At 35.9% G+C, this 16,757-nt stretch overlaps 1 protein-coding gene across 2 annotated transcripts; it reads left to right on the forward strand.

Annotated features, from left to right (window-relative positions):
* The first annotated feature begins 5,323 nt into the window (after positions 1-5,323).
* Positions 5,324-15,954, forward strand: LOC105059272 (cyclin-dependent kinase F-4). 2 transcript variants are annotated; one of them, XM_010942513.4, is made up of 18 exons: positions 5,324-5,460; positions 7,746-8,153; positions 8,250-8,743; positions 8,830-8,908; positions 9,223-9,291; positions 9,370-9,459; positions 9,548-9,686; positions 11,148-11,250; positions 11,342-11,394; positions 11,482-11,548; positions 11,695-11,803; positions 13,532-13,597; positions 13,730-13,798; positions 13,906-13,972; positions 14,060-14,179; positions 14,955-14,989; positions 15,067-15,142; positions 15,499-15,954. In XM_010942513.4, exons 3-18 carry the CDS (start codon positions 8,736-8,738, stop codon positions 15,744-15,746), a joined length of 1,398 nt encoding a protein of 465 aa, XP_010940815.1. In that variant the 5' UTR covers positions 5,324-5,460; positions 7,746-8,153; positions 8,250-8,735; the 3' UTR covers positions 15,747-15,954. The 2 variants fall into 2 exon arrangements, with proteins under 2 accessions (XP_010940815.1, XP_010940816.1); XM_010942514.4 differs by having other exon boundaries at positions 15,502-15,954.
* The last annotated feature ends 803 nt before the right edge of the window (positions 15,955-16,757 follow it).

Below are 16,757 nucleotides of genomic sequence, written 5' to 3' on the forward strand. Positions count from 1 at the left end.
ATTTCATATTTATTTGAAAGTAAATAATTATTCTTTGAAATTATATATGATTTATGAAATTATGTTTTGGATGAAAAGTGATTCTGAAATACTATAGTTTATTGATTATGCATATATTAAATGAAAATGATAATATGTTATTATACAAAAGTACTTTGATATGGATCGGATTTTGCTCTCAGCCTAACTATGTTTCAGTGTCCCCATTAATGGGGATTATATGTTGGTAACTAGTGGATCCCATCAATAAGGATTATATGTTGGTACTCAGTGGATCCTACCAGTGAAGATTGTGCGTTGGTATTTAGTGGACTCTGTCAGTGAGAGTTATGCGCTGGTATTCAATGGATCCCGCCAATGGGGGTTAAATATTGGTCATAGTTGAAGCTGTTGAGTTATGAGTATTTTGATTCAAATAGAATTTATGATTATATTATATATAAATATTTGAAAAGATAGGATTTGCATTGAATTAGTATGAAATATATTCTTATTTTTATTCATGATATTATTTTTGAATATTATATAATATCTAAAATATCTAGTTAAAATATTCATTACTTACTGGGTTGTCAAGCTCATCATCTCTCTCTTTTATTTTTCAGATTTAGATAATTAAATTATGAACATGGGCATTATTTTTGAGAGAGAAATTTAAATGTAAGACTTGGCATCATCTGCTTCATTAAACTTAGATATATTTTTATTATTTTTAGTGAAACTTTATTTGATGTAAGATATTTGATTTAGTTATTTTAAAATAAAGTTGAATAATAATTATTTAAATTTTATTATACTATGATGCATTGATATCATGATAAGATGCCTTACATGTTTGTGGGGAGAGTTTTCTATAAGTGTGCAGTGGTTACCACGACCTTCGGCTCGCTATCTCGGATCGGAGGTGTAATAATTAATATAGTATCAAAGCATAAGTGGATAAATTATGATACATTGAATCAGACATGAGTGTAGGTGGGTAGACATCAAGAAACTGGGATGTTAAAGTATGAATATTGGGATAAAATCCATCATAATAAGTAGATAAATGAACTTAATAAGGACTTACTACCAATGCCTCCCCGTCGAATGGCAAGGACTACTCAAAGACTTGCAAGAGAGGCATCGCAACTACAGGATGGTAGCACTCTCCACCCAATTAGTGGCACCCTTCAAGAGGGGGGAGTTGTGAATCCTACTAGAACTACTCCGACAGCATCTCAAGAACCAGACATGGCTTAATTAATACAGACCCTAATGGGGATGATATAGATGCAACAACAAATACAACAGTAAATGCTTGAATAATAATAGACACAACGAGATGCATAGCAACATCAGCAACCACCACAACAATATAGAGAGCAGCCAATATAGTGGAGCAACATTATGGCATTTAAAAAGCTAGCTTCTCCAACCTTCAATGGGACTACTGAACCTTTGGAGGCTGATAATTGGATAATAGAGATAGAGAAAGCCTTCGCTGTCCAGGAGTACCATGATAAGAAAAAAATTCGATATGCAGCTTATTTACTACAAGAAAAAATGTACAACTGGTGTCAGTGACTACAGTATAAGTATGAACAAGAAAGTGACATACTTACTTAGGAGAGATTTCAGATTGTATTCTATGATCAGTATTTTTTTTCGGAGTATAAGGATTCAGAAAGAGCAAGAGTTTATTTATCTAAAGCAAAAGGGTATGAGTGTAACTAAATATGAAGCAAAATTTATAAAATTGGCTAAATTTGCTTCAAGATTAGTGGATGGTAAGCAAGAATGAGTTCATAAATTTGAGATGGGACTGAGAACTGAAATTCAAAAATAAGTGATTCTGTATGAATTCACTACTTATGCGGATGTGATAAACAAAGTACTGATAATTGAAAGAGAAGTCAATGAAGAATATACAGAAAGGGAAAGGAAACAAAGAAAGAGAGTCAGATTAAATGATACATAATGCAGACCAGCAAAAATATCAAAAGTTCAGCTAAAGGAGCAATAGATAACAAGACTCAATAGATTGATGATGAGTGGTCCTCCAGATGTGGCAGAAATCATATTGATAAAGATTGCTGTTAGAATATAGGTGCTTGTTTAAAATATGGTTAGATAGATCATAAAGTTGCTAATTGTCCACTAAAGATTGAAAATCAATTTGGCCAAAGAACTTATGATGGATAAAATAAGGATGGAGGTCAAAAATCTAAAACTCAGGGAAGAGTTTATGCACTTACTCAATAGGATGCATAGGCTTACAATGCAGGGTGATAGATAAGAAATTTTGAGGATAAAATTTATTTTTAGGAAGGTAGAATGTAATACCCAAAATTTTAAAACAAAATACACTAAAAAAGTTAATAATAATAAATTTGAGTCAGCAAAATTAGCGTGCAAAGAAAGGAATGCACGCGGGTTACACGTGTTGGAAATTAGTGTGCAAAGAGGGAAACGCACGTGAGTTCTTTTCTTCTTTGGATTGGGAGTCTAAAATCCATGGAAAATTGAGATGAATTAGAACTCTAAAATCTTTCTATTTGAGGTCTATTTAAAGGCCTAAATCCTCACTTTTTCCTCACCGAAAAATCTCCAAAACAATCACTATTTTCTTCCCTCTTTTCTTTCCATTTTTCTAACAGGTTTGCTTTTAATTTGGCCATCAAAAAATCTACTCAAAATCCCTTCTAAATCAGGTAAATCTCTTCCCTCTTGTTCCCTCAATCCTTCCTAATTTTAATCTTGGATTTTTTTGAGTTTTTCTATTGAAAATCCCTTAAAAATCATGATTTTTTTTGAATCCCCTATTTTGAGTTTTGAGCTTAATTTTTTAGTGCCTCAGCCGCCATCAGTCATCAGACTAGGCCGATTGTCGCCATTTGGATTTGCTCTTTCAGCCTTAAGGGATGCCTGCGGGGGTGGGGGTCCTCCAAGCTCGGGAGCAAGGGGAGCAAGAGCTCCCCTGTTCCATGAAAGAAAAGAAGGAAGAGGACACGCGGGTTTCCTTTTCCGTGAAGAAAAAAAAGAAAAAGAAGAGAGAGTTTCTCTCTCTTCCATCTCTCCCTACTTTGAGTTTGAATCCTATCTTTCTCTCTCTATAATTTTCTCTTTCTATATTGATTCTTTCTCTTGATGGATTTCTCTCTAGAAATCATCTCTTTTAGATTAACCCAGTGAAGGGCTCTCTTTTGATGATTTTGATCAAGTTTAGTGAAGGATCCGATCTTAAATGAGATTTTGATTTGAAATTTGTTTAGATCTACTTTTGAATTAGAATTAATATAAAAATATAATTTTGAATAATAGGTTCTGAAGAGTCTCTTAAAGGTTAATTGATCTATTCATTCAGTGGTCTGTGAAAGGTAAGTAATGAATCATCTTCTCGAGATATTTCATATTTATTTGAAAGTAAATAATTATTATTTAAAATTATGCATGATTTATGAAATTATATTTTGGACGAAAAGTGATTTTGAAATACTATAGTTTATTGATTATACATATGTTCAGTGAAAATTATGATATGTTATGATACAAAAGTGCTTTGATATGGATCGAATTTATACTCTCAGCCTAACTATATTTCAGTAGGCTCCGTCAATGGAGATTATATGTTGGTAATCAGTGGACTCCATCAATGAAGATTATATGTTGGTACTCAATGGACCCTGTTAGTGGGGGTTGTATACTGGTATTTGTGGACCCTACCAGTGGGGGTTGTGTGCTGGTATTTAGTGGATCCCATCAATGGGGGTTAAACATTGATTATTGTCGAGACTGTTGAGTTACGAGTGTTTTGATTTGAATCAGATTTATGATTATATTATATAAAAATATTTGAAAAGATTGGATTTGTATTGAATTAGTATGAAATATATTCTTATGTTTATTCATGACATTGTTTTTGAATATTATATAATATCTGAAATATCTAGTTGAGATATTTATTACTTACTAGATTGTTAAGCTCATCATCTCTCTCTTTTATTTTTCAAATTTAGATAATTAAATTATGAATATGAGCATTATTTTTGAAAGAAAAATTTAGAGACGAGACTTGACATCATCTATTTCATTGAATTTAGATTTATTTTTATTATTTTTAATAAAATTTTATTTGATGTAAGATATTTGATTTAATTATTTTGACATAAAGTTGAATAATAATTATTTAAATTTTATTCTACTATGATGTATTAATATCGTGATAAGATGTTTTACATGTTTGTGAGAAGAGTTTTCTATAAATGTGCGGCAGTTGCTGCGACCTTCAGCTTGCTATCTCAGATCGAAGGCATGACATTGATATTATCAATCAGATCTAAAATTTATGTTAGATTTTTTAAATCTAATTTGGTTAGAAAAAATTAGGCATCAATAAAAAAATAAAAATAAGTGACTCCATTATAACTATTTATTTGAGAAAAATTCTATCCCCGTCTACATTCCTAAAATGAATGGAGGTACTTGAAATCTGATCTTTGTTCTCCTTCAAATATTCAAATACTATTTCATAAGATTTATCTAATAAATTAAATTTTTAAAAAATATTTTTATATTTAATTTATTTTTTAAAAATTTATTTAAAATTTAAAATTTATTTTTTATTTCAATCTTTATCTAAATAAATTAGAAAATATAATTATTTCGACTTTCATTCCAACCAAACGAACCCGGTCTATCCGCGTCATCCTTCCATCGGTTTCGTTTTGGGTGTGCTCTGATCATAATGCACAAGTTGGGATATTAAAAATATCCGGTGAACATACCTCCAGTCGCTATCGAGGGTTTTATTTTTGGCACGTTAATCGACGCGTGCCGGGTCAGACCTCCTCCTCGTGGACTCCGGTAACCGTCGCCCGCGTATAAATACCCCCGTAAATAAATTGCACGGAAAATTCTATGCGGATGCTAGGTGGCCGTTCATCCTTCCCTCGGAAGGCATCCAATGGTACATGCAGCTTTCGCATAGAAATTGACATTTATACTCAACGTGAACAGGAATAAAAAATAAAAAAAAAAACTCATAGTGCCCAACTTTAAAAACCAAAAAAAAAAAAAAAAAAACAATAATTGTTCGGGTTCCAATCGCACGCCGTTCCCACCGCCCCGACTCCCCAAGGCTTATCCGCACCCGCGAGAGTTAAATAACGCCGAAGTAGAGCCCCCAAAGGAAAGAGTGCAAATCCACCAGCAATAGGACAAATTTTTTAATTCGGTGAGGTGCTCCATGACGTCACGTCCAGTACTTAAATAGCCAATACCACGGGTTCCATTTAAGCAAGACGTTCCGGTGGGACAGCGTATTTGAGACCTAGAATATAAATAGAGCTCCTCGGCGATGAGGAGTTGTTCTCCCTTGTTATTTTCTTCTGTTATTGTGTTGGACGACCACGCTTCGGCCCTGGAGTCGGTCTGCGCTCGTGGTGGGAGGCGAAGGAGGTTATGCCGGAAGGCGTCAAGGTATCTCTTTCTTTTTCTCTCTTCCGCCCCTTATGTGGATCTTGTCTTTGTTTTTTGGATCTCGTGTTCCTCTTTTCTTGATCGGCGGTGCCGCCCCCTTCGATTTCTTTGATTTCGAGGGTTTTGGGTTGTCGATTTTGGAATTTGGGTTATTGTTAGATCGTAGGGTTTGATCTGACGGGGAATCGGGGTGAATTTTAGGATTTAATTTGGTGCGAGGAGTTTTTAGCGATACTAGGGTTTCTGATACATGGATCTGTTTTGTTTTTAATTCCTTTTTTTTTCCGTGTATTGTTGCTGATTCGTTGACTGATTTTATGTTGGTGTGTGGATTTGAAGGGGATTCGTGTTTGATGCAGTGGTTTTTCTTTGGGAGGGGGGGATGACTAAAGGGTTTCAATGATCGGACGTTAGGTTATCAAACATGTGAAATTATTAGGATTTGTGAAGATTAGGTTTTAGATAAACTTATTACGACTAATTGCGGATGAGTAAATTTCATACCAGGATTATGATTTCAGTATCTATGATTTTGAGTTATTTACTGTCTCTATTTCTTTTAGGAATTGAATTTTTTTAATATTAGGCTAAATAGTTTTTATCGCTGATAAAAACCCAGCTTATTGTTTGATTGCTATGAAAGATGTGATGTCGTATAAAGATAGGTTTATGCTATATAGAACCTTATCGGATGACCCCAACCAATTATCATGAAAGCTTTCCACATATTCGATCGTAATGATAGGAGAAATTTCTGTACAACAATGGCTTGCAGATTATGGAGTCCATCCCAAATCTGACCCTAGAACATGATTTTTAACCACATCGTGGACATGGTCTCTTGTGGCTAAAATCAGAAGCAATTTTAAGGTAAGAAAACTTTTCAATTAGTATAACACCAAGGATTCATTGCAAGTATGCTCATCTACTAGTGGGAAAAAAATCACTGATCATGCATAAAAGAACCATGTACTCTTCCTGCATCCAGCCTGTTGCTCCTCAAAGAGGGATTTATTGAGATACTGTATATTGGAATATAATATCTCCATAAATTTGGGCTAGCTGCACTTTCTTGATGGAAAACAATTCTAAAATGGGACAAGTTAGGCTGGAATTAAGTGTAATTCATTAGATGTTTCCATACTATTTATGGAGACGCCATGCATTATGCTGATATGATCAAGGACTGTCTAGATCTGGAAGAATTGGGGCACTATAAGTACTAATGATGCTACTCTTATATATTGATATCCACATTCCTATGATGAAAGTGAAGCTTGTGTTGTTGTATTGGATGCTAGAAATTTTGTGCTAATTATCGCAAGATGGTGGCAAGGATTGCTTCTTACTGTTGCATAATTATAAAAAGAAAATATGAAGTGGATGTTCCTAAAAAAATGGAGTGGAAATAATAATTTGAGGGTGCTGATTATATTTTGTTCATATATGGAAAATTTACCTACCTATGCTGATTGGATGTTTATTAGTGACAAGCATCTTCACCCATAAAATGAATTTTAAATGCCTTTCTCATAAATTAATGTAATCCTATTTGTTAGTATTGATTACATGGATTGTATTTTGCACATGCGATGCATATGGGACGGAGCATAGTCCAGTTCCATTGATATGATCAATGATATTTTTCCCCTATTATTCATGTAATTTGATAACTCACACTTTTGGTTCACATACTATCTTGTAAATAAAGGTGGCACAGTGCACAAGGCTTTTGCCACTATAAGGTCTAGGAAGGATCAAGTGTATGCAGCCTCACATCACTTGCAGAGTGGCCATTCCTATTTTTTGTATCTATGATACCCCGTCCATGTGAGAGTAAGCCTGAGTGGCTGTAATCCCCTGTCTGATGAGAACTTTTCGACACTTTATGTAACGTAATAATGCCATCCCACTTTTGGGTAGTATGCTACTCTTATTTCTCTCTTAGAGAGAGAGAGAGAGAGAGAGAGAGAGAGAGAGAGAGAGAGAGAGAGACTAACTAAGGTTGGTGCATTTAGCTTAAAAGTATGTATTTGTAAGAATGCCCTTAAGAAAGTGGTGAGGAGCTTGCTTTTTAATATAGCATATGATGACAATAATGAATAAACATGCTTATTAACTGTGAAGATATCTTTCGCCAAGTTTTGGTAATTATGATATTAAGCACATTTAAATCGATTTCTGTTGGTAGTTGTATTGTATGTCCTATTGTTCTTCTGACAGAAAGATCATCCTGTGGCCTTGTTATATCTTGATTTAGTAACGTCTGTTGCTTCCTTTGCCAGGTCATACCTTTGTGTACTTGTGTGGGCTTAACTTTTGTACCTAAGATATGGAGCAAGTGCCCTTTTGGTCAAGCTGCTTTCAGTGCCGAGTCTTATTGCTCCAGGAGGTTCTTGACTGGCGGTTCTTCGTTCTTGGAGACTTCCTTCTCATTTCCTTTGTTAACTGTACTTAGGGCCCAGCTACTGTTTTATGACCATCAGGGGCTGCCTGATGCAATTGCTTTCTGAAGTTGGTGTTGGATTTATAGTGCAGTTTTAGAAACCAACTTCACTCACTAGTTGAATATGGTGCTCCTGCTGCCATCATGCTCCAACATTTTTTGGTTTTCGCAGTTCTTCTTCTGCATACCTTCTGCTTGAAGTTTATGTGCGGTCTAAAGAGCTTGTTACCAAAGAATTATATTGCAGGTAGGTCATGATCGTCTCATAAATTATCTGTTATTTAATTCTGAAATTATCTGTTATTTGAATTCTGATCATTATATTTTGGCTTTCTTATCCCAGGTTAAATTCTAATAGCTCCTATCTGTCTTCTCCGATTCTAGCTATTAGACTTGCTGCACCTCCATCTATAGTTCTTCTAGTATATTCTTCCTTGTCTCAAGTGTAGAGCGGGCTTGATATTAATCTTTTGAAGAAGTTATATGGGAAATCCAAATCATGCTTGAACTATGTTTTCTCCAGTAGTTTAGAGCAGTAAAGGGTTCCTTTTCCTACTCTCCTGCTAATATGAGTTGCATTATTTTGTCCGCTGTACTACTGAAGGCAGATGGTCTCAAAAATACAATTTGAAAGTTATCAGAAATAAAGAATTTGAAGTGCATCCGTTGGAATGATCTAGTGGTTGCAAACCTGGCTTGATGTTCCAGTTATTTTGTTCCCTGAAGTTTATCTTTTCAAGATACACTTATAGTGGGATCTGCAGAAATTTATTTTTCAGACATCCTTTTCTCAAATAAGCCGATTGTGGGTATATCATCAGCCGAAAACATGGAAAGGTATATTTTTATGTTTGTTTTTCAGTTGAATTGTCACGCCACAGCATCTAATTATTTTGAATGGTACTTGTGTACCACTGTTACAGGTACAAGGTAATCAAAGAAGTTGGTGATGGAACCTTTGGGAGTGTTTGGCGAGCAATAAATAAACAAACTTGTGAAGTTGTAAGTATCTTGTTGTGTGTGCAAAGACATTTCTTACTGCTCTGGGGCCTGGCTTTGTGTATCTGGAGGCCAATCAGATACTGCAGTCATACTTGAACAAGTTTTAAGTAACCAAATGCTTCAGCTACATCAACTGCAAATTAAGTTGCTGAGGCCTTTGGGGCATTGTTAGGGTCTCATTTGTCTTTGATGGAGTTGTTGTGAATCCTGCTCAATGTTACTCCACTAACTTTGCATCTTAAAGTGCCATTGCCGAATATATTGTATCATTTGTCTCATGCTGCTGCATTATGTAACTGTATTCAATTTGACAGGTTGCAATTAAGAAAATGAAGAGGAAATATTATTCTTGGGAAGAATGCATGAATCTTCGGGAAGTGAAGGTAATATTAATATTATTACCATTTTTGTCCCTTTTTTGGGTGGCTCTTTTCTCACAAATGGAGTACCTGTTTTTCCAGTCTTTGAGAAGGATGAACCATCCTAATATCGTGAAGCTTAAAGAGGTTATTAGAGAGAATGATATGTTATACTTTGTATTTGAGTACATGGTATGCCTCTGTCCTAGTCATAATCAGATGGTTTTCTTGAGGTTGAGCATATTATGACATTAAATTTTGATTACTTTGGTAATTTCAGGAATGCAATCTTTATCAGCTTATGAAAGATAGGGGGAAATCTTTTTCAGAGGCTGAAGTCAGGAATTGGTGCTTTCAGATATTCCGAGCTTTGGCTTACATGCACCACCGTGGTTATTTTCACCGTGACCTTAAACCTGGTACTGTTCATATCTGATAGAATGTTATGTTTGATTTCTGTTTTACATTATTGTGTCTTTCTTGCAGTTGTAATAGTTTGTCATTGTTATTGTCCAGTGCTATAACTATCTGGACCACTTATTGTATGTTTGTATAACAAATTAGAGGCATAATTAGAATTTGGCAGTTGGAAACCATCTGAAATATTGGCAGGAAGTTAGGAGCACTTCTGCTTGGATTGGTTTGGGCCACATTAAGTTGAGTTTCTTGTTTAAACTTATTGTAATTTATTCTGCATCTTTTTTCCACCATCTGTGTTTCCTGCATTAGCCTACATGAACAAAATGTCCATGAATATGGATTAATATTGACTCATCTGGTAGTTCTTGGTCCAGTTGGATTCAAGCTCCAGACCAAGAACTTGATGAATGTTTCTTGAAAGCTTACCCTGGACTAATGCAGCACATGTGCTTCCTTTAGCATCTCTGGCTGTTAGTTATGATATGCATGAATAAGTTGTATCTGGAAGTACAAGCATGGTTAGAAGTGTTCAACTATTAGAGTATGGTGAAGCAGGAGTTTCAAATGGACTGACCACATGGTGTAGTGAAATAAAAGTTATTTCTGTTTTGCCATTAGTATTTGTAATTTTGTATTATATAAAGAACATGGATTGCATGGAAGCAAATATTTTTCCTCATATGATCACTGAAGTAATCAGAGTATTGCTTGCTAAATGAAGTTTGTTAAATATGTATCAGACTCCCAAGTCCCCTTCTTATCCAAAAAATCTTATTTCTTTGGGACGTTTAAGATCAGGGAATTCTATATATTCCAAAATCTTCCTGAACAACACGGATGCGGTGATTGTGTCTTCCTTGTCAAATAGTTTTTAGATACCTATTTTGTGCACCAACGTAAATTGCTGGTGAATCTTTATTAAAACTTTCAAACCTTTATCTTTACTTTCAACTGTCTGATCCCTCTGAGGCTGATACAAGATAAAATGGGGACATGCTTCTACCTCTATCTTTCTACTGTTTCTTTCATTTTACTGATTTTTCTTTTTCATTTTTGTTTAAAGACTTGTTTGGTGGTTGAGTACTGTAGAACTTTTCTACTTGAACTTTCTTTACTGTGGCTTGTTTGATTCTTAGGTGTTACTTGTGGTTATTTGCTTTTCACACAATTATTTTTTATACTAGTTTGCTTAGCTTCATTCAAGTGTTGCTTGAGTTCAGTTTTTGTATGTACTTCTCCATGTTGGCCAATGGAATGAAGAGATGGTGTTTGTCTTTGTTGGGTGGAGTTTTGCACTTGAAATTGCAAAAATCACAGTTGCACTTTCCTGTTCCTATAAAACCTTTTGCTGTTTTATAAATGCTTCATTCTCTTAATTCAAGACATGAAGCTTGCATCTGCTAAGCCATTTTTTCTTGTGAGTTGTGCCATTGATTACATAATTTTGACATCCTTTGCAGAAAACTTATTGGTTACAAAAGACACCATCAAGATAGCAGATTTTGGCCTTGCTCGTGAGGTTTCTTCAGATCCACCATATACAGAATATGTCTCCACTCGCTGGTGAGTATTGAAACATGGTTGTTTTAATATGTATTGTGTTGGTTCACTTCTTTCCATGACTGTCAATTTTCAATGTATGTGGATTTTGTAGGTACCGAGCTCCGGAAGTTTTGCTTCAGTCTTCTGTTTATGGCTCTGCAGTTGGTGAGTTAGAATCTAATCATTACTTGAGTATTTGATGAAATGTGTTGCCATTTGAATATGTCATGATTCTCTTTATTTCAACTGTAGATATGTGGGCGATGGGTGCAATCATGGCTGAACTTTTCACTCTCCGTCCTCTTTTTCCAGGCTCAAGGTATTTGTTTCACGGTGTTGTATTTTTTGTCTTGAGAGCTTATAAACATTTGAGCATTGACATACACTGAAAACAATTTTTCACTTTTCTATGTTTCCTCTCCCTTTATGTTTGAATAATACATCTTATATATACTCTTTATTCAGTGAAGCGGATGAGATATACAAAATTTGTAGTATTATTGGTACTCCAAATCATGGTACCTGGGCTGAAGGACTGCAGCTTGCAGATGCTATCAAGTTTCAGTTTCCCCAGGTTTTTTCTCCCTTTATCACTGATAGTGCTCCAAAATGCTATGCCTTTTTTACTCCTACTGCCTTTATCACTGATAGTGCTCCAAAATGCGCCTTCTATTTTGTTTACCCCTTCTTACTGTATTTTGTTCGATAGTTGGAAAAATGCATCAAATGTCACTGATAGTGCTCCAAAATGCGCCTTCTATTTTGTTTACCCCTTCTTACTGTATTTTGTTCGATAGTTGGAAAAATGCATCAAATGTAGTGGATAGCTGGGTAGGTCACTTGTATTTGCCATTTGGTTGTATATTGCCAGCACAAAAGTAGATTTGCAATGGAGTTGTTATTATATTAAATTTTTCTCCATTATTGTTTTTGATATTACATCTTGTTGTTATACAAAATCACATTGCATATTTGAATGTGTGGGACTCCTGAATTAACATTATTACATTTTTGAAGCTTCACATATCAAAATTCTTTCATTCCTGTAATTTTTGCATGCTAACTTGTCTGGGAACCTTTTACTCAGATACCAATATTTGTCTAAGTAGTTGCTGTCTTCATGATCATTAGACTGCTTTTCTGCCTTTTTTCATGGTTTCAGTTGCATCATTTTGAGGCATTCTGTAAAAGGTCACGATGCTCCCTTTTTAAAAATATAGGTCTTTGCAATGTTTTTCTTTTCCTAATGCTCTTTTTATTGGTCCATCTCTTGGCTATAGCAAGTCTCATTATTGGTTTATCCCAATTTACTGTGAACTAGAACAGAGAATGCTAATATTGAAGAGAACAGAATAAAAAAAAGTCGATGGTTTCTTCACCCTTTTGCTGTTCACGTGTTCTCTAAAGATATGTGGCACCATCCAAGTACAGATCTTGTGCTTTGATGAGAGTGGAAAATCTTATATATGTACCTGCCAGATCATTTATTAGAAATTTAGCCAGGCCCAAGGATTAGGTAGTCATCATCTTTCTCACCATGATTGTGATGTAAGCTTTTTCCATCAAAACGTGTTTTCTATGATGGAAGACACTAGCACAGAAGATTACAATGCCTTCCTCATGTTCAAGTATTCAGGGTTTATGTGTGTCCTGTATGCATTGGCGACTGTTTGTTGCTATGCTTGTCTATTCAAGTGGACCTGAATAGGATATGGCAATGCGTGTGGATGAAATAATGGTGGAACTCTAATTTCTGCACCTTCTTGAATCCATCCTGGAGAAAGATCTCGAGTCCATCTAGAGAAACATCTAAATTGTGCTCATGTTAGATCTAAATACAACCTGATAGAATTAGAAGTTATCCTGGGGTTTGGTGGATTCTTGATTGCTTGGTGTGTATGATGGTCATATCTTCTCCAACATATACTCAAATGAATGGATAGCCCTTTATGCAGGCATTTGGCTTTTTGTTCCACACTTTCTTTGGGTTAATTAAGCCATGTTTGTTTTTTCATTGAGCTCTGAAGCATTCTAGCACCAGTAAAGATATTTTTCACATGTATGAATGCTTACACATGTAGCATTTAATTTCTTAGTTTGACCTTAAAGAGAAAATATAAAACTAATGAAGTCTTTGGTGTTGCTGGTGGCGGTCATGTTTTTGTGCTGATTAAATGCATCTCTTTACCCTTATCATGAAGTGCTGTTGCTGCTAGACATCTTGACATAGTTTCTGTTGTTTTTTAGTTATTTTGGGAATTAAAATTACTAATATTATATTGTTCTTCTCCTTATTTTGTAGTTTGCAAGTGTCCATCTTTCACTGCTGGTCCCATCAGCTAGCAAGGATGCGATCAACCTAATATCGGTAAGCCGTGGTTTTGGAGATTAATGGTTTAACTTTCAGAATGGATTTTTGTATGCTTGAGTAACTCAAAAGAGTGATCTTATTTTCCTGAAGTATTTTGTATGCCGTAGTAATTGTTCTTTACATATGCAGCTGCTTTGTTCTTGGGATCCCAGCAAAAGACCCACAGCAGCAGAGGCTCTTCAACATTCTTTTTTCCAGGTGACTTATTGGGCATGCATATGCAAAGTCAAAGATAGTTAGAATATCCTTCTTCATCTCACTGTCTTCTTCTGGTGATGCTTATCATCTTCCCTCTGATATTGCAGCCCTGCTTTTATATCCCACCATCAGTTTGTCTGAGACCAGCAGGAATGCCAGCAACACCTCCATCTGGTTTGTTTCCTTTCTGTGACTTCCTTTTTAATTTTATTGGCAGCGTTGCATGAACCTAAACTGCAGTGTTGCTTTTCATCATTTTAGTTGGAATGAAAGGAGCTTTTGAACAGAAGAATGCTAGGAGATATTCTATGGGAGCTTTATCCGGTACAAAGCCAGCAACCAATTTGTCATCTGCAAATGGTGATGCTTCCATGAGGACAGGTGATTGTTTTTGTTTAGTCTTGCATACATTTTGTTTAGTCTTGCATACATTTTGTCCTAAACCAGAACTAGGGGTGTAACTGAGCTTGAGCTTGATTGAACTTGAGTCTGATCAAGCTTGGTATGAAATTAATTTCGATATTGAACTCTGAGATAAAGTTTGCTTTGTTTATCATTTTTTGGAGCTCACTTTGAGCTTAATTTCATATTGAGCTATATTTGATCAGCTTTTGATGATCCTAATGTGAGCTATATTGAGCTTAATTTCAAGCTTGAACGAAAGCCCAATTCTTGATCTCAAGTTTGGTTTAAGGTTTGGTCCGGACCTAAATTAACATTTAATTGATCCAAAAAATTAACAAACTTGTACCAATTAAAATGTTGGTCCATTGATTTGTTATATAAAATACAGATGTGTATACATTTCTTTAATAAAAGTTGGGGGAATTTTGCCCCTTGTATTTTTTCAAAAAAAAAAAAGTAAATAATTTGAGCCTTATGCCTAGTCTGATGGAGCTGAGTTAATTTTTGGCTCAACTTGAAATTAACTTAGGACTATTTTTGCTGTGGTTTAAGCTTTTGGTTCATTTCCCTTCAAACCAAGCTTGATTTGATCTCTTCGTGAGCCGAGTTCAATCTGCCCAGTTTGTTTGACACCCGTAACCAGAAATGACATCAACCATTTAAGGGCCATGTCATGGTTTACCATTAATTCCTTTTTGAAGGAATTTGAAAGATTATATGTCTGAGTCTCAGATGATTCTGTACATTGTAGGTGTGCAAAGGAAACTAGCGATGGAGAATCATCAGGTAAGTTCTCCTATGCTGACACTCAATTGTCTGTGTGTGTGTGTGGGTTATGTCTTGAAGAAATTTACAATCTTCAGGAATCCGAGAATGAAAAATCCACGAAGATTGGTTTGAAACAATCCCGATACCGTCCACCAGCAAGAAACAATCCAGGTATGTTGCAAGTTTCCCGTGCTTTTAAAGGCTGCATTAATGACGAAGTTTCAAGGTTCTGCGAACCTGCAGTGCATTTCTTTTGACAAAGGATTTTTTATGTATTGTCCCCCTACGGTATGTGCATATTATAGTTGTGGCAGGGGGTGGGGGCAATGAAATCCTCAATCCTGCAATTTCTGGGGTCCTTAAAACTGTTGGCAATAGCAATCATTTTAGGTGCTCTTTTCATTGTTATTGCTGGTGCAACGGCTGTAGCAAATATTTTAGGTGCCATGTTAAAGTTATTGCAGCTATGATTGTTTGTTGATATTTTACATTTGCCTGATTTTGTGCTGCGGTTTCTGTTTGAGTAGCAGGATATCTTGGTAGAGACTCGCGTAGTGTTTCTGACGTCACTGATAAGTTGGCTCACCTGAAAGTGAGCTCCAACAAAGTTTCAGATGCCTCGCAGAAGCTGGCGCACCTGAAGGCCGGTCCTCAACCACTAAGGCAGCCACCTCGCATGAAGGCTGGTGGATGGCACAGCCTTACCGATTTCCTCGCCAATCCTGATGAAGCCCCCGCGCCCAGAAGCTATTATCCAAGGAAAGTTGCGGGCTAAAGAGAGTGGTCCCTTGGGCCTTGCTTATGGAGACTCATCTCGTGATCCTTTAACTGTGTCGTTTTGAATGCTGGACCACCTATATCTATTAGTATGTTTGCTAAATAACGGACGCATTTGCTTGTCAGCTTTTCTTTTGTTTGGAATGTTGGACCGCCTATATGTTTTAGTATGTTTACTAAATAAAGAAGGGATTTGCTTTTGTTTAGCTTTCAGTGAATCATGCTGATTAACTGGTTCACTGTCCTCAGGATTGCCTAGTATTTGATATTAGCATTCAGGATTTTGGATTCCTAGAGGTTAACTTTTAAATATAAGCATATTAATTTTCAAATTTAATCATCTAGTTTGTTTATTAATCAATGTTGGGGGATTGTGGTTTTGCTGGCACCTAGAGGAGTTTGGGATCGAAGTTTTTCTTTTCAATTTTTTTTTTATTTTTTTACTGCTCATGGGGGTGTTTCGCATGGAAACCGGCTCTTCTGCGGTGCGTTTGATGCGCGGCAGTGTGCGATGGGTGATTAGCAACCAATGCGCACCGCGGAGGATCCGCGCTCGTATGGCGATGGTAATGCGATCGTCTCTCTCTCTCTCTCTCTCTCATCTTTTGCTAGTGTCATCTATCCCCACAAAAGAAAAAAAATTACGCGGACATCATCCGTCGTCTCGGAAAGGTGACGAGCATTTCTGTCATCTGGATTTGGTTTCTACCTCCCGTTGGTTATAAATGCCATCCGGACTCCTGAGCAGCTATTTGTTCGGTGAAGCTTGGGCCTGTCGCATCAAACATTGACTGTTGGGACAAGGTAGATCTCCTAGCGAGAGCAATAGTAACTTGGGAAACAAAAATATTTGATCAAAATATTGGATTGTATTAGCCATCTTTCCAGATGAGAGAAAAAATTGCAGTTCTCTGGAAATTATGAATTAAAAACAATCATAGCCTTCCAATCACCTTGCATTGCAGTTTTCTTGAAAGGGGAAATTTATTTATTCTTGAAGGTGATAATT

Source organism: Elaeis guineensis, chromosome 16 (assembly GCF_000442705.2).
Source record: "Elaeis guineensis isolate ETL-2024a chromosome 16, EG11, whole genome shotgun sequence".
In the NCBI taxonomy this organism is placed as follows: Eukaryota; Viridiplantae; Streptophyta; class Magnoliopsida; order Arecales; family Arecaceae; genus Elaeis; species Elaeis guineensis.

Coding starts and splice junctions, on each gene's coding strand:
- LOC105059272 (XM_010942513.4), top strand. Junction 8,909..9,222: donor ATAAACAAACTTGTGAAGTT/GTAAGTATCTTG, acceptor TCAATTTGACAG/GTTGCAATTAAGAAAATGAA. Junction 14,990..15,066: donor TAGCGATGGAGAATCATCAG/GTAAGTTCTCCT, acceptor TACAATCTTCAG/GAATCCGAGAATGAAAAATC.